Source organism: Staurois parvus, unplaced genomic scaffold, assembly GCF_062004578.1.
Source record: "Staurois parvus isolate SC_StPar_1 unplaced genomic scaffold, SC_StPar_1.0 ptg000374l, whole genome shotgun sequence".
NCBI classification, from domain to species: domain Eukaryota; kingdom Metazoa; phylum Chordata; class Amphibia; order Anura; family Ranidae; genus Staurois; species Staurois parvus.
This window is the reverse complement of record NW_028318170.1, coordinates 488,352-513,324: the sequence shown is the minus strand read 5'-3', so window position 1 is coordinate 513,324 and position 24,973 is coordinate 488,352. Positions and strand designations below refer to the sequence as shown.

General features: G+C 48.9%; 1 protein-coding gene across 1 annotated transcript in view; it reads left to right on the top strand.

Moving 5' to 3' along the window:
* Window positions 1-24,973, top strand: part of LOC149456141 (NACHT, LRR and PYD domains-containing protein 12-like) — a 133,021-nt gene that overhangs the window by 48,028 nt on the left and 60,020 nt on the right. Inside the window, 1 exon segment of the mRNA XM_089685378.1 lies at window positions 1,803-1,949. Within this exon segment, the coding sequence (XP_089541504.1) occupies window positions 1,803-1,949 (147 nt within the window).

Here is a 24,973-nt window from a genome sequence, read left to right as displayed (position 1 = left end):
GCGCTTATGTCCTCCAGCATACTTCAACCAATTCAATGCTCCCCCTCTCATATATTTCATATCCCACTCAGGATCTGGACCAAAATAGGGAGAGGCAGTTTTGTCCCCTTTATCATATCCATGTGAAAGTCATCATTGTCCCCATCTCTGGGAAAAGGACTGACACTCCCTATAGTTGAACTCCACCCCACCAAGCTGTCTACCCACAACATAATAATCACCCCAAGGTGACTCTCGGGCAACATACTCTTTACATGTCTCATTAGCTGGTACTTGGGATTCTCTTAGAGCTGATCCATTTTCCTTACTTCATTTTTTTTAACAATTTTCTTTCTCTTAACACTTTACGCGGTGGATTAGGAGGGTCTGGGTACTTCCCCTTCCCGTGGGCATTTCCCATCTTTACTGCAGAGCAAGAAAGCAATGTTATGTGAGCTGGCCTATGTGTTTATCTACCGGTGATGACTCTTTATGCCTGGTGAAGCTGTTGTATGTTCTCTATAGGAGATCGATCTCTGAACAGTGTATGTTCTGTATAGGAGATCGATCTTTGTAGTAGACGATTCAGTACATTTAATATTTGTCTTCTGACCATCAGCTCCATCTAGTGGCCATAATGCAGTATTTTCCTGATTCACTCTCTTCTTATGACTGGAGATAAAATCTTCTCTAACTCTTCAGGTTGAATGTAATTGGGACGATTTTCTCTTCTGATCGAATGTTAGGGAATGTCACATTCACCCTATAAAAGGCAACATTTCACACAGATTGCACACATCACAGAGATGATTTGTGACTTTTGTGTGAATATTGAGCCATTCACAGGGCCCTTCTATAAATTGCCCCGACAATGATTTCTAGGGCACACACACCATCCAATCTCCAATCTCTCCATTAAATCCAGTATAAAGGACGAGGCTGTGTGGAGATAATAAATCACAAATCTGTCCAAAGGTCGATCTCTTGTGAAATGGTGAGAAACTCGGCCGGAAGGTTCCCTCTTCATCCCCCCTTTTCCTATCTTCCAATATACAGCACAGACCCCCAACATGAAAGGAGGATAGCGGGGGTCTTGTTATTATCAGGACACATATAGAGGGTTCCCCTAAACCTGTATGGGGGGAGATGAGTGGGGGAGGGGCAATGATGACTGCAATCCCTCCCATCTCACTTCATAGCCCCCAGTATTGGGATATTATGTCCCATCAATAGATTCTATGACCTCCCCAGTGTGTCTGCACCTCGTAGAGGTTGTCCAGTGTTCAGCAGTGGTGCCGACTGACCTATCGCCCGCCTCATGCCGGGTCAGGTGTGAGCTGCCAGTCATTCATTGGTGGACAGGAATGGGTGTGTCCAGCCAATGGAGGGAAAGCTTAGTGTTCAGAGATCTGAGGGTGGGAAATAATTCCAGGGGTGTGACATCATCACCTCAACATTGGAGGGACCAATTGTCTGCAGAAGTGGGTGGAGAGGGGAATGTCTGGACTGAATTGTATATGTTAACCAAAGTGGTGTTCCAGGATTCTCCAGAATGTGTTGATGAATGGAACCTCTTGTGTAGGTAGTCCGGAGATCCTGTATATACAGTACATATATATATATATCAGGGGCATCGAACGTTTTCTCTAGAGTGTGACTTCAAAGATCGGTCATAGCCACCAATGACATCAGGACCAGCATGAGAGTGTAGAGCCGGAGGGAAGGCAGCCATGTGGGAGGGAAATGTTGGGTGTTACATTGTTATCGTGTTGTCAGAGGTCATACATTCCTGGTGGTAATTATTGTCTCATTGTTGGGTTTAGGTTTGAGAGATGTATTATTTCCAGTAAAGATTGTCCGGGAGAGGACAGAGCAGAAGAAGGTGAAGTGTCCTTCTATTGGGAGTATAAAATGGATCCTGCTGATCTTTCCTTTCTGATGAACCCGGAGAGTAACATTCAGACATTACGGTAAGTGAGATCTGTGATCCTGCAGTGATCGGGAAATGTGACGTCTTGTGATTGTTCCCGTCCAGGGGCGGACTGACCATTTGGAAACCCGGGCACTGCCCGAGGGCCCGGGGCCAGTAGGGGGCCCCATGAGATACCCCTGGTACCTTTTTCATAGGCTTTTTTGAGTTTGGGCAAGAACACAGGGGCCCCATGATCCCCTATTGCCCAGGGGCCCCATGAGTTGTCAGTCCGCCCCTGTTCCCGTTTCTCAGTGTTTCCTGATATCTCTGGGTGTCCTCTATCCTCACCGATGTAGAATCTTCCATCACCGTCCTCTTCTCATGTCTTCTCCTCTCTGAGGGAATCTTTCTCTCTGTGATCTCATCCATGGGATTTGGGGTTCTCCTTGAAGTAGACCTGTGAGCAGGCTTTGTACATATGGAATGAACATCCCTATCCATAACAAGCAGGAAATAGGATCCAATACAAACCCTTAGGGCTCGTTCTCACGTGTGATTCTGAAGGAGAAAGCAATGCTCACTAACACTCCTCTGGCACGATGACGTCTTTTCATTGTGTTTATGAAGCTTTGAAAACACTATAGGAATGCCGGGTAAATTAATCATACTCACTATCGCCACATTGTCGCTCTCACTATCACCGCGTCGTCGCTCTCACTATCGCCGCGATGTCGCTCTCACTATCGCCACGTCCTCACGCTCATTATTGCCATGTTATCGCTCTCACTATTGCCGTGTCATCACTCTCACTATTGCCGTGTCGTCGCTCTCACTATCACCGCGTCGTTGCTCTCACTATCGCTGCATTGTCGCTCTCACTATCGCCGCATCATCGCTCTATTGCCATGTCGTCGCTCTCACTATCGCCGCGTCATCACTCTCACTATCACCGCGTCGTCGCTCTCACTATCGCCGCGTTGTTGCTCTCACTATCGCCGCATCATCGCTCTATTGCCATGTCATCGCTCTCACTATCACCGCGTCGTCGCTCTCACTATCGCCGCGTCATCGCTCTCACTATCGCCGCGTCGTCGCTCTCACTATCGCCGCGTCGTCGCTCTCACTATCGCCACGTCCTCACGCTCACTATCGCCGTGTCGTCGCTCTCACTATAACCGTCTCATCATGCTCACTATTGCCGTGTCGTCGCTTTCACTATCGCCGTGTCCTCGCGCTCACTATTGCCATGTTATCGCTCTCACTATCGCCGTATCATCATGCTCACTATTGCCATGTTATCGCTCTCACTATCGCCGTATCATCATGCTCACTATCGCCGTATCATCACTCTCACTATTGCCATGTTATCGCTCTCACTATCGCCGTATCATCATGCTCACTATTGCCGTGTCATCGCTCTCACTATCGCCGTGTCATCGCTCTCACTATCGCCGTGTCATCGCTCTCACTATCGCCGTGTCATCGCTCTCACTATCGCCGTGTCATCGCTCTCACTATCGCCGTGTCATCGCTCTCACTATTGCCATGTTATCGCTCTCACTATCGCCGTATCATCATGCTCACTATCGCCGTGTCGTCGCTCTCACTATCACCGTGTCATCGCTCTCACTATCGCCGTGTCATCGCTCTCACTATGGCCATGTCATCGCTCTCACTATCGCCGTGTCGTCGCTCTCACTATCGCCGTGTCGTCGCTCTCACTATGGCCGCGTCGTCGCTCTCACTATGGCCGCGTCGTCGCTCTCACTATGGCCGCGTCGTCGCTCTCTCACTATCGCCGCGTCGTCGCTCTCTCACTATCGCCGCATCGTCGCTCTCACTATCGCCGCGTCGTTGCTCTCACTATCGCCGTGTCATCATGCTCACTATCGCCGTGTCATCGCTCTCACTATTGCCATGTAATCACACTCACTATCGCTCTCCTGCTCCCTGGAGGACAGACCTCCCAGTCTGAGGATAGCCCCGGCTTGGTGACTTGTTCCCAGATCTGTGTTCTTTGCCGGGGTCACAATAGCTGGGGATACTCGGGTCATTAATGGTTTCTGATAAATAGCATGAGGTGATTGTAGCCGTATTAGTGCATTTGCGACAGAAACCATTGAGTACTGTCCGTGATACTTTTTTTTATTTGCACTAACATACAATTTTACTAACATAAAATTGTATGTTAGTGCAAATAAAAAAAGTATCACAGACAGTACTCAATTGTTTCTGATAAATAGCATGTAATATGTACTCACATAGAACCACAATATATGGATTCTAGAATGCACAGAGTGCCCGGCCATCCTCCTCTCCTTCATAATGGCAGTATAGCAGTGTGTGTCTGACAATCATGATGACGTCTCCACCTTACACATTATGTCTTAGGTGGAGCTTCTTCATGTGTATTTGTGCTAAAACACATGATTGTTTGAAATGTATAAATATTACCACTTTAGGTTTAGAGAGTGTGGCGGAACCGTTCCGCCTGGGCTTCCTCGTGCGGAGCGATGCGTCTCAGCCAATGGTCATCTTTTCTGGCATATCTTCCAGCGCTCTGCCAAGGCGGGTATTAGAGCTCAAAGACAATCCTTCCCCGATATCCTAAACCACGAGGTGGAACTTCGTGTAGGGTGAATGAATGAATGCTTTATTGAACACAGCTCAGTTTATACAGCACATCCTGGCAGTAATCCCGGCCCCCTGCCCCTTTCACCCCCATCCCCACCAGACAGTCTGGCACTTGGTTTTCCCCACCCACAACAAAATTCTACAGCACAACACAACAACACAGTATGAAATCTAGAGGAGTGAAAGACTACAAGTTCACATTCCTCTAAACAAGCAGTGTAGAATGTCTGTCTACATAACAGCGGCTAAACATATACAGCTTTACCAAGGGGAGAACGGGAAGACCACTTAACAAGGGGAGAACGGGAAGACCACTTAACAAGGGGAGAACGGGAAGACCACTTAACAAGGGGAGAATGGGAAGACCACTTAACAAGGGGAGAACAGGAAGACCACTTAACAAGGGGAGAACGGGAAGACCACTTAACAAGGGGAGAACGGGAAGACCACTTAACAAGGGGAGAACGGGAAGACCACTTAACAAGGGGAGAACGGGAAGACCACTTAACAAGGGGAGAACGGGAAGACCACTTAACAAGGGGAGAACGGGAAGACCACTTAACAAGGGGAGAACGGGAAGACCACTTAACAAGGGGAGAACAGGAAGACCACTTAACAAGGGGAGAACGGGAAGACCAATTAACAAGGGGATAAAAGCGGAACAGAAAGGTATAAAATGTTATCACAAAGGGACGGTTCTTCACAAGGCTCCCCCATTGCATAACACCCGCCAGACCCGGCGAAACCTTCAAATGGGTCCGCTTGGGGTTGGTTGTTCAGAGGATTACTTCAACTCAGTTTACCGGGACAACCCATCTGCCTTGGCATTTTGCTTCCCCAGTCATTACTGGATGGTAAAGTTATAGGGTTGGAGGGCCAAGTTTCACAACAGCAGACAACCATTGCCATACCGGGGTGTTGTGGTCAGTGAGTATGTGAAGGAGCACCCGTACAGGTAGGGCTACAATTAGAAGGACCCATACCAAGGCAAGCCACTATTTCTCCACAGCAGCGTAGGCCACCTCCCGGGGTAACAATTTTCTACTTAGGTAGGCCACTGGATGGTCATTCCCGTCGTCCCCAATTTGGCTCAGAACAGCACCCAATCCAAAGGTGGAGGCATCTGTGTGAACACAAAACTGTTTAGAAGGGTCAGGAACAGCCAAAACGGGAGCATGGATTAGATCATGTTTGAGCTTTTGGAAAGCCGTTTCACACTCTGGGGACCACACCACCTGTCGGGGCAGATTCTTCCGGGTCAGATCCATTAGGGGTTTAGCAATGACACTGTAGTTGGGGATGAATTTACGGTAGTACCCCGCAGTGCCTAGGAAGATAAGGACCTGGGTCTTGGTTCGGGGAGTGGGCCAATTTGCTACCGCTTGCACCTTTACCGGTGTCGGACGTTGCTTCTCACATCCGACCCGATGTCTTAGATATTGGACCTTGGAAACCCCAACATGGCATTTGTCAGGTCAGATGGTCAGCCCTGCTTGCCCAATTAATCAAGCACTTCCTTGAGGTGTCGGAGGTGATCCTCCCAACGATCACTGTAGATAGCTATATTGTCTAGATAGGCACAGAAGTCCTGCAGCCCATCCAGCAGCTTATCTACCATTCTCTGAAAGGTAGCTGGGGCATTCTTCATCCCAAACGGCATGACCCTGGACTAGTACAAGTCGAACAGGGTGATGAATGCTGACTTTGGTACCACGTCCGCATCCAGCGGAATCTTCCAGTACCCTTTGCAGAGATCGATGGTGGTAAGGAAATTACCTCTGGCCTTCCAGTCCAGCAGCTCATCTATCTGAGGCATGGGGTATGCATCAGTCATGATACGGTCATTAAGCCCCCGGTAGTCTACAAAGAAGCTGACGGTTCCATCCTTCTTGGGTACCAGGACCACCGGGGAGGCCCAGGGACTGTCAGAGGGTTCTATCACATCTATATCCAACATTTCCTTAATCTCTACCCTCATCCCTTCTCTAACAGACTTGGGCACTGCCTGCTTCAGGGGGGCCTGACCCTGCATGTCTACCCGGTTGGCAGTTGTGGTGGTGTACCCGGGCAGAGAAGAGAACAGCCCTCGGTGCTCTTGGAGCAGTTGGCGGGCCTGTTCCTGGGTCTAAGGAGGCAGCCATGTGCTCATATCTATGTACGCTACAATCAGCTGAGACTGTCTATCCCCTGGCAGCCCCGGCAGAAGAAGTATTTCTGAGTCATCGCAAATAGCACCTACCCTCTCCTCCTGTTGTTCGATGAATGGTTTCAGCATATTCACATGGAAGGTTTGCTGGTTCCTTCCATCTGAACAGTGTGCTACAAAGTACGTGGTATCACAGAGTTGCTCCACCACTTGGTACGGGCCCTGCCAGGCAGCCTGTAATTTGTCATGCCTGACTGGTTTCAAGGCCAACACTTTCTGTCCTAAGTGAAATATTCGGTCTCAGGCAGACCTGTCTTACCACCGTTTCTGTCGGCTCTGGGCAGCCTCAAGGTTGTTCCATACTAAGGTCGTCAAACATTGAAGCCTCTCGCTGAGCTCCAGCACATAGGCAACCACAGAGGTCCCCTCCTCGGCCACTGCTCCCTCCCAGTGTACGCATAGGAGATCCAGGGGTCCCCGAACCCTCCGTCAGCACAGCAGCTCGAAGGACGAGAACCCTATGGACTCCTGAGGTACCTCTTGGTAGGCAAACAGGAGGTGGGGGAGATGTCACTCCTAGTCCTTATGGGACATTGTCAACGTTCGTAGGAGCTGCTTCAGTGTACCGTTAAACCATTCGCAGAGCCCATTGATCTGGGGGTGGTAGGGAGAGCTGTATAGCGGTCTGATCCCACACAACTTCCAAAGTTGTTGGGTAAGCTCATCCATGAACAGCATGCCTTGGTCGGTCAGGATCTCCCAAGGAAATCCTACCCGAGAGATCTGAAGCAGGGCTTGAGCAACTGTTTCTGCCTGCACATCTCTCAGTGCTACGGCCTCCGGATACTGGGTGGCGTAGTCAACAATGGTCAAGATATACTTCTTGCCTGTGGGACTAGGCCGTTTCAGGGGCCCCACTAGGTCCATGGTGATACGGCTGAAAGGTTCCTTGACTATGGGTAGGGGCCTCAGAATGGCCTTGGGCCTGTCTCCCTGCTTCCCTACCTTCTGGCAGACCTCACAAGACCGACAGTAGTCCCGAATGTCCCCTGATCCTCCTGGTCAGAAGAAACTCTGGGTTAAGCGATGCAGGGTCTGTCAGTTGCCCAGCAAGTGGAATATCATGCGCAATCTGGAGGAGATCACGCTGATACTTCCTCAGTACTACCATCTGCTGGTGAGGTATTTGAGCAGCGCCCACCCCTGCTCCCCCATGAACCCTGTACAACTTGCCCTTGTCCCACTCATACCTCACATCTCCCAATCCCCCAGGATCACTCCAAGCCCTCCGCCTATAGGGGTCTATGGTCCGGTCACTGGCAGTTTCTTTAGCGAAATCAGAGGGGGAATCCCAGGTCAGGGCAGGGACAAGCTCAGTAGGGGGTGGGTATTCGACTCTTACCGGAGCCTTGGCAGGTGGAGCGACAGTGTGCTCTCTAGTCTGGTTGTGAGTGGTGACCGGATGATCTTCGGCAGGGGTCTCTGTGCCAAAAGTGGAGACCAGGACTCCAAGATCATTTCCAAGGAGAACCTCAGCTGGCAGGTTTTGCATTACTCCAATTTTAACATCCCTGGCCCCGGCCCCCCAGTCCAGATGAACCCTTGCTGTAGGAATCCGGTAGACATGGCCTCCCGCTACCCATACGGCCACAGACCACCTTGGCCCAGTCTGGCCCAGTCTGGTACCAGTTGGAATTGGACTAGGGTGAGTGTGGCCACAGTGTCCCATAATCCTTGGGCCCTACATTCGTTAACATGGACAACCTGTTGGTGATGTCGGCAATTGTCCGGGGTAGCAGCCTGGAGAAGGTTAGCCTCGTGAAAGACCCCGATGTCCTCATCCATGGTTGTAAAATTCCTCCATGAAGAGGCGGTGTCACTGGGGTTGTCCTGTAGGGAATAGGCAGAGGCTCGGCCTTAGGGAGTGGTGGGTCATTTGGAAGTGCCCCCAGAGGGTTGGCTGGTCTGGGGCCTTGGTGGATTCCGGGGTAAGTGAATCTTCTACTCTTCCAACCAGTCCATCCCCCACAGTTACTACCTGTTGTACCACTGGCCCCTCCCTCCTAGATTGTAAGCTCCGAGGAGCAGGGCCCTCCTATCCCTTTTGTATTGAACTGTACTGTTGCTGTATTATCTCCCGTTACATTGTAAAACACTGAGCAAACTGTTGGCGCTATATAAATCCTGTATAATAATAATAATAATGTGGATGTGCCCTGTTTGGTTGCAGCCATAACAGCATGGGCCAGACTGCTTTGGGTCAGAAGGTGTGGGCGGTCTGAGGAATTCTCGGATGACCAGCGTGGGCACCACTGGTTGTAGATGAGGTGCAAGGGGAATGGCGGGCTTGGTTAGCCTCCTGTTGTCCAGGTACTCATCTGCCCAGCAACTAGCTGACCCAATGTCTAACATCCCCCGGAAGTCCATTTTAAAACTGCTCCAGTAACAGCAGTTGCAACAATTCCTCCAGCTTGGTGATCTGACACACTTGGACCCAGCTGCATGTTGTAACTAATGTCCCCATTCAGTGAAGGTGTCCTGGGGTTTCTTCTTGAGTGCCCGGAACTTTAAGCGGTATGCCTCTGGGGTGAGAGCGTAGCGGGCCAGCAAGTGTTCCTTAACATAATCGTAATCCAAGCAGTAGCTGTCGGGTACAGTCTTGAACGCGTCTGCAGCCCGACCGGTTAGCTTGCTGCTCAAAATGGGAACCCGGTCTTGGGCTTCCACACCATGCATGGTGCACAACCATTCAAACTCCTGAAGAAAGCTGTCAATGTCCCCATCCACCTCCGAGAAAGTTTTAAAAGCAGCGTAGGGAATTTTCTTTGGTCCGGTTGCAGTCTGGAGAAGACGGGAGGTAATCCCTTCCCAGACCGAGCCCTCGTTTATGACCGGAAGTGACTAGGCCGCAGTTGGGTGGCATCGTCCAGGGCCTTGGAAATCTGTTCAGGGGTGGGAGTACTGCCAAACACAGCCAAATGCCACTCCACCTCTTGTTGTAAATCTGAATGCTATAGGGGTCTCCATATGGTGCTAAGCGGGCCTGGCGTTTCAAGGGCCGATGAGTCGCTCTGTTCTTCCAACTCCTCCCGTGAAGCGGAGTTCGCTTTTGGTGGAGCAAGGTTCACTTCAAGCATAGCAGAGTGCACATCAGGTGAAGTGGGGTGTGAATCTGCTTGGTCCAGGGCCATAATCTCGGCCAGCAGTTCCTCTCTGGACGTCCCTGAGCGATAAGCAGGCTTGGAGGGCTGGCTTCCGGAGGTTCCGTACATCCATCTAGCCAAGTAAGGACGTCTCCATGAAAAAGATGGGGTCCCGATTGGTGGTTTGGATTTTCTTTGCAATGAGGAAAGATCCCACTGCTGCCAACCAGTTGTGGCGGAACCGTTCCACCTGGTCTTCCTCGTGTGGAGCGATGCGTCTCAGCCAATGGTCCCCTTTTCCTGCATGTCTTCCAGCGCTCTGCCAAGGCAGGTATTAGAGCTCAAAAACAATCCTTCCCTAATTACCCGATAGTCGAAACTTTGTGTAGGGTGAATGAATGCTTTATTGAACACAGCTCAGTTTATACAGCACATAATGGCAGTAATCCCGGCCCCCTGCCCCCTTCACCCCCACCAGACAGTCTGGCACCTGGTTTACCCCACACACAACAAAACTCTACAGCACAACACAACAGCACAGTATAGAAGTGAAAGACTACAAGGTCACAATTCCCTAAACAAACAGTGTAGAATGTCTGTCTACATAACAGCTGCTAAACATATACAGCTTTACCAAGGGGAGAATGGGAAGACCACTTAACAAGGGGAGAATGGGAAGACCACTTAACAAGGGGAGAACGGGAAGACCACTTAACAAGGGGAGAACGGGAAGACCACTTAACCAGGGGAGAACGGGAAGACCACTTAACCAGGGGAGAACGGGAAGGCCACTTAACGAGGGGAGAACGGGAAGACCACTTAACAAGGGGAGAACGGAAAGACCACTTAACAAGGAGATCCCTGTTGACAAAGTCCGGATGTGACGAAACGCGTCCGGGGCACGTGACGTGGTGACGTAGTGACGCTCTTCCGGAAGTGCTGTGGTGGCCATTTTTGTTCCTGGAACACGCGGCTGCGCTTGTCCTGGAATCCTCTATACAGGTGTATGGCTATTGGGGAACCTACCACCGATGATCTATTCCTCCTCTGGAGTGGTATGGTGAGGATACCTAAACACTACTGAGGAGAGGCATGATTATGGAATCATTTTCTTTGTGTGGAAGCTGATCTCATCTTATTTTAATGTAAGTTGCTATAATAAAGTGTTGTGATTATTTATGATATACACTGATCCCTGGTCTGTTTGTGAGGTCTGTGGGAAGTGGCTGGAAAGGCTGAAAGAAAAAGAAGGTTGGAAACAATCTCATCTATGCTTATGTTACTACCTTGAGGGTAATTATGCACTTCTGTTATTTGTGTGCAGTGGATTAACATTTAAGGCAGAAGGAATTTTTTTCTTTCACGGTTGCTGTGGCACGGTAGTTTTTTGCATGTAACACGTGAGGCACTCTTATGTTAATATTGGGATAATACACTATGTTTAGTTTTTTTTTCTTTGAGGTATATGAAGATTTGTTTTTGGATTATATCAAAAAGGCGGTTTGGATACACGAAGATTTGAGAAAGTACCGACAAAGATTAATTTTTGGGATTTTATTTGGACTTTGATTTTTGGACTCTTATTTTGGGACTTTAAACGCTAAATATTTAGGTTTATTGTAATCAAGTTTACTTAAAGATTGATTTATTTATGTACCGTATTTGCCGGCGTATAAGACGACTTTACAACCCCTGAAAATCTTCTGAAAAGTTGGGGGTCGTCTTATACGCCGGTATACGGCGAGCCGGTGTGTCAGGGCTGCACTTTTTCCAGGGGCGGTGTCCTCCAACGGACACTAAGTACAGGGGTGGGCAGAGGGGCTGCTGTACCTTACCTGGCTCCGGTCCCGGTCCCACGATGATCCGGTCCAGGAAGCGCGGCTGCTCCTTCTTTCAGTTCGGCCACTCGATGGTCGCGCGGCCGCTCGGCTCCGCCTCCTTACCGGTGATTGCGCCAGCGCACACAGGCGACTAATCACCGGCGAGGAGGCGGAGCCGAACGGCCCCGCAAAAATCAAGCTGCCGAACTGAAAGAAGGAGCAGCCGCTCCTCTCCCCCACTGACACTAACGATGGGGCACTATTCCTCCTCCACACTGACACCAATGATGGGGCACTATTCCTCCTCCCCACTGACACCAATGATGGGGCACTATTCTTCCCACTGACACCAATGATGGGGCTCTATTCCTCCCCCACTGACACCAATGATGGGGCACTATTCCTCCCCCACTGACACCAACGATGGGGCACTATTCCTCCCCCACTGACACCAACGATGGGGCACTATTCCTCCCCCACTGACACCAATGATGGGGCACTATTCCTCCCCCACTGACACCAATGATGGGGCACTATTCCTCCCCCACTGACACCAATGATGGGGCACTATTCCTCCCCCACTGACACCAATGATGGGGCACTTTTCTCCCCACTGATACCAATGATGGGGCACTATTCTCCCCACTGACACCAATGATGGGGCACTATTCCTCCTCCACTGACACCAACCATGGGGCACTATTCCTCCTCCCCACTGACACCAACGATGGGGCACTATTCCTCCTCCCCACTGACACCAACGATGGGGGACTATTCCTCCCACTGACTAATGATGGGGCACTATTCCTCCCACTGATACCAATGATGGGGTGCTATTCCTCCCACTGACACCAATGATGGGGCATGATTCCTCCCACTGATACAAATGATGAGGCACTATTCCTCCCACTGACACTAATGATGGGGCACTATTTCATCCACTGACACCAATGATGGGGCACTATTCCTCCCACTGACACTAATGATGGGACACTATTCCTCACACACTGACACTACTGATGGGGCACCATTAGTGTCAGTGGGAGGAGTAGTGCCTCATCATTGGTATCAGTGGGAGGAATAGCACCCCATCATTGGTGTCAGTGGGAGGAATAGCACCCCATCATTGGTGTCAGTGGGAGGAATAGTGTCCCATCATTGGTGTCAGTGGGAGGAATAGCACCCCATCATTGGAATACCATACTGAAATACCATACCATATTGAAATCAAATCTGATGTTTTTTCATTTTTATTTGGTGTGTGTTGGAAGAGGGGTAGTCTTATACGGTGAGTATAGCTCAAACCCTATATTTTAACAGGAAAAGTAGGGGGTCGTCTTATACGCCCAGTCATCTTATACGCCGGCAAATACGGTATGTACTTCAGGGGAAGGACTGTTAAAGTGACTTGGTGGGGTGTTATAATCAAAGAAGGATAGTGCTGGATGTTTAATATTAAGAATATAATATTACTAGATAATAATAGTGCTGTGCTGCTTCTAGTGACCCAAAAAATAAAACATCAATAAACACCCCCCTAAGCATCAAACCCAATGTGTAAATGAATAAATCTGTGAAACAAATCAGTCAATAGTAAATAAGAAAACTGTCTGAGCCACTAAACCCAAATGATATGTGAAACATATATCAAAAATAAACCATAAATGCCTGGCCAACCTATAATAAACACCCGGCTGAGCTGAAAAATAGTGTAAGAACCAACAAGAACAGTATTAAATTAGTGAAATGTAAAACAAAAGTCCCTGTCAGTGCCATCAGTGGATCTGTCACATCGGCCCATCAGTGGATCTGTCAGTGGACCCATCAGTGGATCTGTCAGTGCAGCCATTAGTGGACTCATCAGTGGATCTGTCAGTGCAACCATTAGTGGATCTGTCAATGCAGCCCACCAATGGATCTGTCAGTGCCGCTATTAGTAGAGCTATAATTGCAGCCCATCAGTGGATCTGTCAGTACCAGCACTGAAATATCCCACCAGACCCCAAGATTTAGGGCCCAAACATATCTCCCTGACACCCTGGAAAAACCATTATAGCTGCCTTCCAGCTCAGGATCAGCTTCAACCCCCCCTTTCCCCACACAGACAGGTGTGCAGACCAATACTGGAAATGTTTCTGAAACTGATTTTTGTATTTGTTTTTCCCGGATGATTTACTGCAATACATTGTGGACCAGACAAACCTTTTTGCCCAGCAATATATTGATAACAATCCCAATACATCCTATTCCTGTCCTTTTCTATGGAGACATCTATTCTGCTGTAATGTCCCGGTCACGCTATGGTCTGATCATGTGATTCCTGTATTTCAATGATAACTCACAGTGCCCTCCCTGAGATCATCCCAACTATGACAAACTACAATATCTGACCCCCTAATAAATTATTTTGCTAAGAGATTTGTGGAACTTTATGTCCCTGAGCAACACATTTGTGTGGATGAATCCCTTGTCCACTTCACTGGCCGGCTGGGATTCAATCAATACATTCCCAGTAAAAGGGCCAGAAGCTGAAAAAGCTCTGCAAAAGAGCTACAAGATATGTGCATGCCTTCCACATGTATGAAGGGAAAGACTCCCAGCTCCAGCCTCTGGAGTGCCCAACCTACATTGGCACAAGTGGTAATATTGTCTGGGACCCGGCATTCCCACTGTTCCAAAAAGGTTATTATATCTACCTTGATAACTATTATACCAGTCTGCCCCTTTTCTAGCATCTGTACCATGAGAAGACCTTAGCTTGCAGTACCACCTGAAAAAACAAAAAGGGCTTCCCAAAAAGTTCAGTAACCACAAGGCTACAAAGGGAGGAATCTGAGAGTCTGAGAAACGAGGAAGTGTTGGCCATGAAGTGGAGGGACAAGAAAGATGTTTACGTCCTGTCCACCATCCATAATGACACCTCGGTGGAAATTCATGGAAGATGCGGTACCATCCAAAAACCTGAATATATCCATGATTATAATTAGAGATGAGCGGATCGAACTTGGCGAAGTGGAATTTGTTTCGAAGTTTGGGAAATATTCGATTTGCGACGAATCCGAAGATTAGCCAACTTCGGATGCGCGAATCGAAATTTTCCAAAAATGGCGGCGACATGTGTGGCGACGGGGCGGGCATCTCTGGGAAGGCGCGCAGACAAGGCGCGCTGACCCATAATGCATTCATTCATGACATGTGATCGCATTAGCCAATCAGCAGCCAGCCAGCCAGCCAGCCAGCACTGTGTAATGGTGGAGCTATAAATCGCGGCCATCTTAGAATTCTCCATTAGCCTCCAGTCATTCAAGAGAGACAGACCTCTGTGTATTAGGGACAGAGTTAGGGCCACAGAGACTTTAGGGCCACAGAATCGTTACTGAGGGACACAGAAAAGTTACTCAGGGACACACAATCGTTACTCAGGGACACACAATCGTTACTCAGGGACACACAATCGTTACTCAGGGACACACAATCGTTACTCAGGGACACAGAATTGATACTCAGGGACACAGAATCGTTACTCAGGGACACAGAATCATTACTCAGGGACAGACACAGAATTGTTACTCAGGGACACAGAATTGTTACTCAGGGACACAGAATCGTTACTCAGGGACAGACACAGAATTGTTACACAGGGCCACAGAATTGTTACTCAGGGCCACAGAATTGTTACTCAGGGACACAGAATTGTTACTCAGGGACACAGAATCGTTACTCAGGGACACAGAATTGTTACTCAGGGACACAGAATTGTTACTCAGGGACACAGAATCGTTACTCAGGGACAGACACAGAATTGTTACTCGGGGACACATAATTGTTACTCAGGGACACAGAATTGTTACTCAGGGACACAGAATCGTTACTCAGGGACAGAAACAGAATTGTTACTCAGGGACACATAATTGTTACTCAGGGACACAGAATCGTTACTCAGGGACACAGAATTGTTACTCAGGGACACAGAATCGTTACTCAAGGACACAGAATCGTTACTCAGGGACAGACACATAATTGTTACTCAGGGACACATAATTGTTACTCAGGGACACAGAATCGTTACTCAGGGACACAGAATTGTTACTCAGGGACACAGAATTGTTACTCAGGGACAGACACAGAATTGTTACTCAGGGACACCGAATTGTTACTCAGGGACACAGAATTGTTACTCGGGAACACAGAATCGTTACTCAGGGACACAATTGTTACTCAGGGACACAGAATTGTTACTGAGGGACACAGAATCGTTACTGAGGGACACAGAATTGTTACTCAGGGACACAGAATCGTTACTCAGGGACACAGAATTGTTACTCAGGGACACATAATTGTTACTGAGGGACACAGAATTGTTACTGAGGGACACAGAATCGTTACTCAGGGACACAGAATCGTTACTCAGGGACACATAATCGTTACTCAGGGACACAGAATTGTTACTCGGGGACACAGAATTGTTACTCGGGAACACAGAATCGTTACTCAGGGACACATAATTGTTACTCAGGGACACAGAATTGTTACTGAGGGACACATAATTGTTACTCAGGGACACAGAATTGTTACTGAGGGACACATAATTGTTACTCAGGGACACATAATTGTTACTCAGGGACACAGAATTGTTACTGAGGGACACAGAATCGTTACTGAGGGACACAGAATTGTTACTCAGGGACACAGAACTGTTACTCAGGGACACAGAACTGTTACTCAGGGACACAGAACTGTTACTCAGGGACACAGAACCGTTACTCAGGGACACAGAATTGTTACTCAGGGACACATAATCGTTACTCAGGGACACAGAATTGTTACTCGGGGACACAGAATTGTTACTCGGGAACACAGAATCGTTACTCAGGGACACATAATTGTTACTCAGGGACACAGAATTGTTACTCAGGGACACATAATTGTTACTCAGGGACACAGAATTGTTACTCAGGGACACAGAATTGTTACTCAGGGACACAGAATTGTTACTCAGGGACACAGAATTGTTACTGAGGGACACATAATTGTTACTGAGGGACACAGAATTGTTACTCAGGGACACAGAATTGTTACTCAGGGACACATAATTGTTACTGAGGGACACAGAATCGTTACTCAGGGACACAGAACTGTTACTCAGGGACACAGAACTATTACTCAGGGACACAGAACTGTTACTCAGGGACACAGAACCGTTACTCAGGGACACAGAATCGTTACTCAGGGACACAGAATTGTTACTCAGGGACACATAATCGTTACTCAGGGACACAGAATTGTTACTCAGGGACACAGAATTGCTACTCAGGGACAGACACAGAATTGTTACTCAGGGACACAGAATTGTTACTCAGGGACACAGAATTGTTACACGGGGACACATAATCGTTACTCAGGGACACATAATTGTTACTCAGGGACACAGAATTGTTACTCAGGGACACAGAATTGTTACTGAGGGACACAGAATCGTTACTGAGGGACACAAAATTGTTACTCAGGGACACAGAATTGTTACTCAGGGACACAGAATCGTTACTCAGGGACACAGAATCGTTACTCAGGGACACAGAATTGTTACTCAGGGACACATAATTGTTACTGAGGGACACAGAATTGTTACTGAGGGACACATAATTGTTACTGAGGGACACAGAATCGTTACTCAGGGACACATAATTGTTACTCAGGGACACATAATTGTTACTCAGGGACACAAAATTGTTACTCAGGGACACAGAATTGTTACTGAGGGACACAGAATCGTTACTGAGGGACACAGAATTGTTACTCAGGGACACAGAACTGTTACTCAGGGACACATAATTGTTACTCAGGGACACAGAATCGTTACTCAGGGACACATAATTGTTACTCAGGGACACAGAATTGTTACTCAGGGACAGACACAGAATTGTTACTCAGGGACAGACACAGAATTGTTACTCAGGGACAGACACAGAATTGTTACTCAGGGACACAGAATTGTTACTCAGGGACACAGAATTGTTACTGAGGGACACAAAATCGTTACTCAGGGACACATAATTGTTACTCAGGGACACAGAATCGTTACTGAGGGACACAGAATCGTTACTCAGGGACACATAATTGTTACTCAGGGACACATATTTGTTACTCAGGGACACAGAATTGTTACTCAGGGACAGACACAGAATTGTTACTCAGGGACACATAATTGTTACTGAGGGACACAGAATCGTTACTGAGGGACACAGAATTGTTACTCAGGGACACATAATTGTTACTGAGGGACACAGAATCGTTACTGAGGGACATGGAATTGTTACTGAGGGACACAAAATTGTTACTCAGGGACACAGAATTGTTACTCAGGGACACAGAATCGTTACTCAGGGACACATAATTGTTACTCAGGGACACAGAATCGTTACTCAGGGACACAGAATCGTTACTCAGGGACACATAATTGTTACTCAGGGACACAGAATCGTTACTCAGGGACACAGAATCGTTGAATTAAAGAGTATGTCAGACAACACGCAGAGGAGTGGCAGAGGAGGCAATGTTTCAGGAGCGAGCAGACGTGGCAGCAGAGGAAGGGGTCGAGGCAGCACTAGTCGCAGCCAGAGGCCAGTGCTCCCGGTGTCATCCAGCGGTCGTGTCTCCACCGACAACCCTGCCGTCCTCGATTGGTTGGCTCGGTCGTCTTCCTCTTCCCAGGTCACCTCTGACACCTACAGCCAATGGTCGGTGGGTACGTCAGACACAACCGTTAGTTGGCATGGCCCGGGAGCAAGCACACTGAAATCACGTGTCCTCTACCGGCCCCTGTCCTTTGGTGTTCCCTCACCAAGCGAAGTATCGCATGCTGTGGGCTCAGCCCCACTGTACAGTGAGGAAGAGCTAACAGAGGGCGGTCAGGAACGGGGGGAGACATCCGCCTCTTCAGCAGCCAGGCGAAGAAGTACTGGCGAGGAGAGTGGCTCGGTAGCCGGTCTAGAGACAGGTCTGTCTCCTGACCCACACGCAGCCGAGGAGGCTAGTAGTGAGGCGGAGACCCTAATTGATGATGATGAGGCTGATCGCACTTGGCAGCCTCGTCGTCATCAGGCTATTGCTTCCGCATCATCAGGAGAAGAGGGTGCCAGCTTGACAGCGAGCAAAACAGTCGGTGGGTTGCCCAGGAGGCAGCAGGGTCGCAGCAGTGTCAGTGGAGGCAAACGGCCACGGAGTAGAGCACCAGCTCCACTGCAGCCTACCACCACGGCCAGTAGTGGTGCCGGTGTGCACGGAGGAAGTAGTAGTCAGCCAGTGAGGAGTAGCGGGGGCAAAGTTTCCTACTCGGCGGTGTGGCAATTTTTCGTCAATCCGCCTGAGGAAGTAAACGTAGCCGTATGTCGACTATGTGGCCAGAAAGTCAAGCGTGGCCAGGGGGCCCATGTTGGGACTACAGCGTTGCATCAGCATATGCAGCGTCGCCATTCGGTGGCCTGGGAAAACCGTGATAAAGATACGGCGGTTCTGCCTGCCCCAGCCCCCTCTCCATCACCCGCTCCGTTACTTGCTCCGTCACCCGACGTCAATCGCCCTCTATCAGCCAGTCAAGGCTCCAACACCTCTGCTGAGGGGAGTTGTCGCTCATTGGCATCTTCCGCTCGTTCAGATGCTCCTTCTCCTGCTACTCCTCTTCACGGATTCCGTCAGCAGTCTTTCTTGGAATCCGTTTCCAAGAGACAACAGTTTGCGAGCATGCACCCGACGGTGCAGAAGCTGAACGTCCTCCTGTCCAAGTTGCTGGTGCTGCAGTCCCTCCCTTTCCAAGTGGTGGACTCAGCACCTTTCCGAGAAATGATGGCTTGTGCTGCGCCGCGGTGGAGAGTGCCAAGCCGGCATTTCTTCGCCAAAAAGGCAGTGCCAGCCCTGCATTCACATGTAGAAGAGATGGTGGGCCAGTCTTTGAGCATGTCGGTCTCTGCCAAAGTGCACGGCAGCGCCGACGTGTGGAGCTGTAACTACGGTCAGGGACAGTACATGTCATTTACGGCCCACTGGGTGAACGTGGTGCCGGCACAGCCGCACCAGCAACTTGGACAGGTCACGACGCTTTTGCCTCCACGTTTGCACGTCCTTGGTCCAGCAAACATGTCCGCCTCTACCACCTCTTCTTCCGCCGTGTCCTCAGCCGCCACCCCTGTGCCAAGTCCCATTACCCGACCGGCATATCACATGTGCAGGGCGCAACGGTGTCACGCTGTGCTGCACCTGGTATGCCTTGGCGAACGTACTCACACAGGGGAGGAACTTCTGAGTGTAATGAACAGAGAAATAGACAGATGGCTGTCTCCGCGCAAACTGAAAATCGGAACCATGTTGACCGACAACGGAAAGAACATGGTGTCTGCTCTGCGTCAAGGAAGGTTGTGCCATGCGCCATGCATGGCTCACGTGTTCAATCTGGTTGTCAAGCGGTTCCTAAAATCCACCATCCCACTGCAAGACATCCTTAAAATGTCACGTAAACTTTGCATGCATTTCAGCCATTCCTACACCGCAAAGCACACCCTCCTTGAGCTGCAGCGGCAGAACGGAATTCCACAGCATCGCCTGATCTGCGACGTTGCAACAAGGTGGAATTCAACCCTACATATGTTAGACCGCCTTTACGAACAGCGAAAGGCCATCACCGATTTCCTGATGTTACAAGCGGATAAAGGTACTCCCCTGTGTAACTTCGATGTCAGCCATTGGCAGCTCATGCGTGACACCTGCGCTTGCTCAGGCCCTTTGAGGAGGCCACGCTATTCGTGAGTCGGCAGGACTATGGGATGAACGACGTCATTCCTCTGTTGCACGTCCTGGAACAAATGCTGTTAACAATGGCTGGTCAGGGTGCGGTAGACGTGGCGCACAGATCTCAACGCCACATGACCCCTGTGGGGGCAGGACAGGAAGAAGAGGAGGAGGTAGAGGAGGACATTGGTGCTCAGGAATTATTGAGTGAAATGGGTGGTTTTTCCACTCAGCGGACAGGAGTGGAGGAGCAGGAGCATCTGGTAGAGGAGGAGGAGGAGGAGACAGAGGACCCAGACGCACCGTGGCAGTATGCTGTGGAGATGGAGGCAGGGAGTCCCTCGCATTCCTTGGCACAAATGGCCCATAGCATGCTCGGTTGCTTGCGTAGCGACAGCCGAATAATAACCATCAGACAGAGGGATGACTTTTGGCTGTCCACCTTGTTGGACCCTCGCTACCGTTCCAAAATGGTGGCCTTTTTCACACCTGCTGAGAGGGAGGCCAAAATTACGTACTATAAAAACCACCTATGTAGTCAGTTGGTCTCTGCCTTTCTGCGCCAACGTCCATCCTCAGACACTGTGGGCCCTGTGCGCTCGCGTTCCGCTGCCATGGCAGCAGGGGAGGGGTGGGATGGTAGGAGCAGTGGCAGCTCCACCAGCAGCGGCTGCCTCAGTCTGCAGTCGATGATGAGTAGCTTTCTTCACCAGCGCAGTGAGGAAACTACAAACCAGCCGCAGCAGCAGCAGCATCAGGTGGACCTGGCGTAGGACCTCAAACAACAGGCTTGGGCCTACTTGGACAGCACCCTGCCAACCGAGGTAGACAATGCCCTTGACTACTGGGCAACGAAACTTGACCTTTGGCCCCAACTAGCTGAATTTGCCCTTGAAAGGCTGTCAAGCCCGGCCAGTAGCGTGGCATCGGAGCGCGTGTTTAGTGCGGCAGGAGGTATTGTAACTCCGCGGAGGACACGACTGTCCACCCAAAGTGTGGAGAGACTCACGTTTGTGAAAATGAATCAGGCGTGGATTAGTCTGGATTTCAAACCACCAGTTCCTGAAACAACTGACTAAATCCGCCATGAATCATGCCCCAAACATGTTATTATTTTTAACATAGGCCTCTGTATGGCCTTCAATTTAAGCTGCTTACGCTTCGCCACTCTGCCATGGGCCCCTGTACCGCCTCCTCATGCTGCTGCCAGGTCCAGAGTGTGTCATGGGTCCCTGTACGGCCTCCCATTGCTGCTGCCAGGCCCGTAATCTGCCATGGGCCCCCGTACCGACTCCTCATGCTGCTGCCAGGCCCGTAATCTGTCATGGGCCCCTGTACCGCCTCCTCATGCTGCTGCCAGGTCCAGAGTGTGTCATGTGTCCCTGTACGGCCTCCCATTGCTGCTGTCTCCATCGCCACACTCTGCCATGTGCCACTTTCAGGTCTCCTCACACTGCTGGTGGGTTCCATTTTGTCATAGGGTGCTGTATGGCCTCCCATTGCTGCTGCCAGGCCCGTAATCTGCCATGGGCCCCCGTACCGACTCCTCATGCATGCTGCTGCCAGGCCCGTAATCTGTCATGGGCCCCTGTACCGCCTCCTCATGCTGCTGCCAGGTCCAGAGTGTGTCATGGTTCCCTGTACGGCCTCCCATTGCTGCTGTCTCCATCGCCACACTCTGCCATGTGCCACTTTCAGGTCTCCTCACACTGCTGGTGGGTTCCATTTTGTCATAAGGTGCTGTATGGCCTCCCATTGCTGCTGCCAGGCCCGTAATCTGTCATGGGCCCCCGTACCGACTCCTCATGCTGCTGCCAGGCCCGTAATCTGTCATGGGCCCCTGTACCGCCTCCTCATGCTGCTGCCAGGTCCAGAGTGTGTCATGGGTCCCTGTACGGCCTCCCATTGCTGCTGCCAGGCCCGTAATCTGACATGGGCCCCCGTACCGACTCCTCATGCTGCTGCCAGGCCCGTAATCTGTCATGGGCCCCTGTACCGCCTCCTCATGCTGCTGCCAGGTCCAGAGTGTGTCATGGGTCCCTGTACGGCCTCCCATTGCTGCTGTCTCCATCGCCACACTCTGCCATGTGCCACTTTCAGGTCTCCTCACACTGCTGCTGGGTTCCATTTTGTCCTAGGGTGCTGTATGGCCTCCCATTGCTGCTGCCTCCACCGCCACACTGTGGCTCCACACTCTGGTTTTGGCCCCGTGACTGCCCAAATGAGTGAAGTGTGCGGTGATTCTAAGATCGACGGCACTCATCTGCATGTCATACTGACTGACAGTATTATTTCTCTTCACCAGCAGACTACAAGGGCATTTAAATTAAAGGTACAGTGTTCTGCACTAATATAAAGGCTCTCTGAAGCCTAGAAACACCCTTTTTATAAGTTAAATTCGCAGCGAATATATTCGACTCGAATCAAATTTATTCCTCGAATTCGCCGAATCAGCCAAATCAAATTTTTGAATAATTCGCTCATCTCTAATTATAATCGGTTCATGGGGGGGGGGATTTAAATGATCAGATTCTACAGCCCTAGTTGTCAACAAGAAAGTCCCTCTTTTGCATTTTATTTAAATTGCAGTTTATTTTTTCCATTTGGCCATTTGCAATGCGTTTGTCATCTATCAAAGTCAATAGAAAGACCCACCACCTTCCTCAAATATATAGAAGAAATTATCCATGCCCTGATCTACCAGCAAGGATCCCCCCAGAAAACATTTGCTCTGATTGTGTGAGCAGACTTCACGAGCAACATTTACCAGAAAACATTCCACCTGCAGAATCAGGAAAAAAAATGTCAGGTATGCAGCAGAAGAGGAGTTAGGAGACACCAGTGTTCATTGTCCCCAATGTCCCTCCCAACCGGGCCTATACATCGGAGATTGCTTCTGACATTATCACACGTCACTAAAATATTAGTTCCCCTTATTTTTACCATCCTGCCATTTCTCAGTTTCTAAAATCCATGCTGATCATTTGTCTGCAGCCTTGATGGCCCATGCCTCTGCCTTCCACGTTGACTGACCCTGGCCTGTTTACCAACTATGCCTCTGCCTGCCATCTGGATTGTTTCTAAACCACGTTTCTGCCTTCCACCTGCACTGACCTCGGCCTGTTAATCGACCATGTTTTTTGCCTGCCGCTTGAACTGATGTTTTGCCCTGCTACTGTAGTAGTGGGTACAAGATAACTCCGGGGTCTCACATATGTGAGGGGCTTCAGAGTAGAGAGAACCAGTTTTTGGTTGTCACCGGTGATAGGACTGATGTCTGTCTGTAGCCAACCTGTCCTCGCTCCTCTTTAGCACCGGATCTGGGGAAATAAAGCCATTGACACAGAAGTGTTGTAAGCCGTATTTCTGAAGTGTAATCCGATGTGTTCGGGGTAATATACAGAAACAAAATAGACGTCTCTTAGTCAGGATAACTAATAAAGCATTACACTCTTATCAGCCTTTTGATGACAAAGTCCAGGAAGTGACGAAACGCGTCGGGACACGTGACGTATGACGCAATTACGCTAGACCGGAAGTAGGTGTGCGGCCATCTTTGATTAGGGAAAATGCGATTTTTCTCCAGGAAAGTGCCTGTCCATGTGCTAAACAAACCGAAAGCTGGAGTTTTTTATGTAAGTGGATGTAATAAAAGTGTTGTACCCTTATTACTCAGTCTCTAACTGCCTGTTTCACCTTATGAGGGATGTGGAGATATACCGAAAGGATATGGGTATACGTTTAATGGAAGTTTGAGAAAATTGGAGGTGCAGTTATCTACCATTCCAGAAAGCGGGTTATTAGCTCCATAGGGTAATTGTCCATTTGCAGCACCAGTTTGGAGTGGTCACCTTTACACTGGTTGATTTGATTCACATTTTGAGTATTGGTTGCAGTGTGTTGAGTTCACTGTCACATTATATAGATGCACTTGGAATGTGCTTCGAGATATATTGTTGGTGCACATTTAGAGCATATTTATAGATTATAGATAATTTATTTTTTTTTTTTTTTTCTCACTGCTTGAACAGTTTGTGTTGGAGTATGCATGACACATAGTGCACAAATACATTTTGTAATAAGATAATACACTATTTGCGATATATATATTTCTTTGAGGTTTTTTCTACTGGATCATCGTATTTGAAATTTTATACAAAATATCACAAGGAGAAGCGATTGAAGTGGAGAAAAAGTGATTTGGACTTGTTGTATATAGAAAAAGGACCCTTTTTTGGACACTAAGTTTATTTATTTATTTATTTTATTTTATTTTACTGTATTGTATTTTTATTTATTTTATTTTATGTTTGTTCTTGATAGATGTGTATTTGGGGTAATTAAGATTGCACATTTAGGTTTGGATATCTTTATAGATTTAGTTAAGAAAAGGTATAGAGGGGAAATGAAAAGAACATTTTGCTCTTATCAGTATAGTTACGTGAAATCAGAAACTACAAAAGCTGAGGGGCACCATATAAGATATTTCCGTTTACACAGAAATGAGAGCAAATTCCTGAAAAACCAAACTTAAGCTGTTCCATATCTAACATAGAGG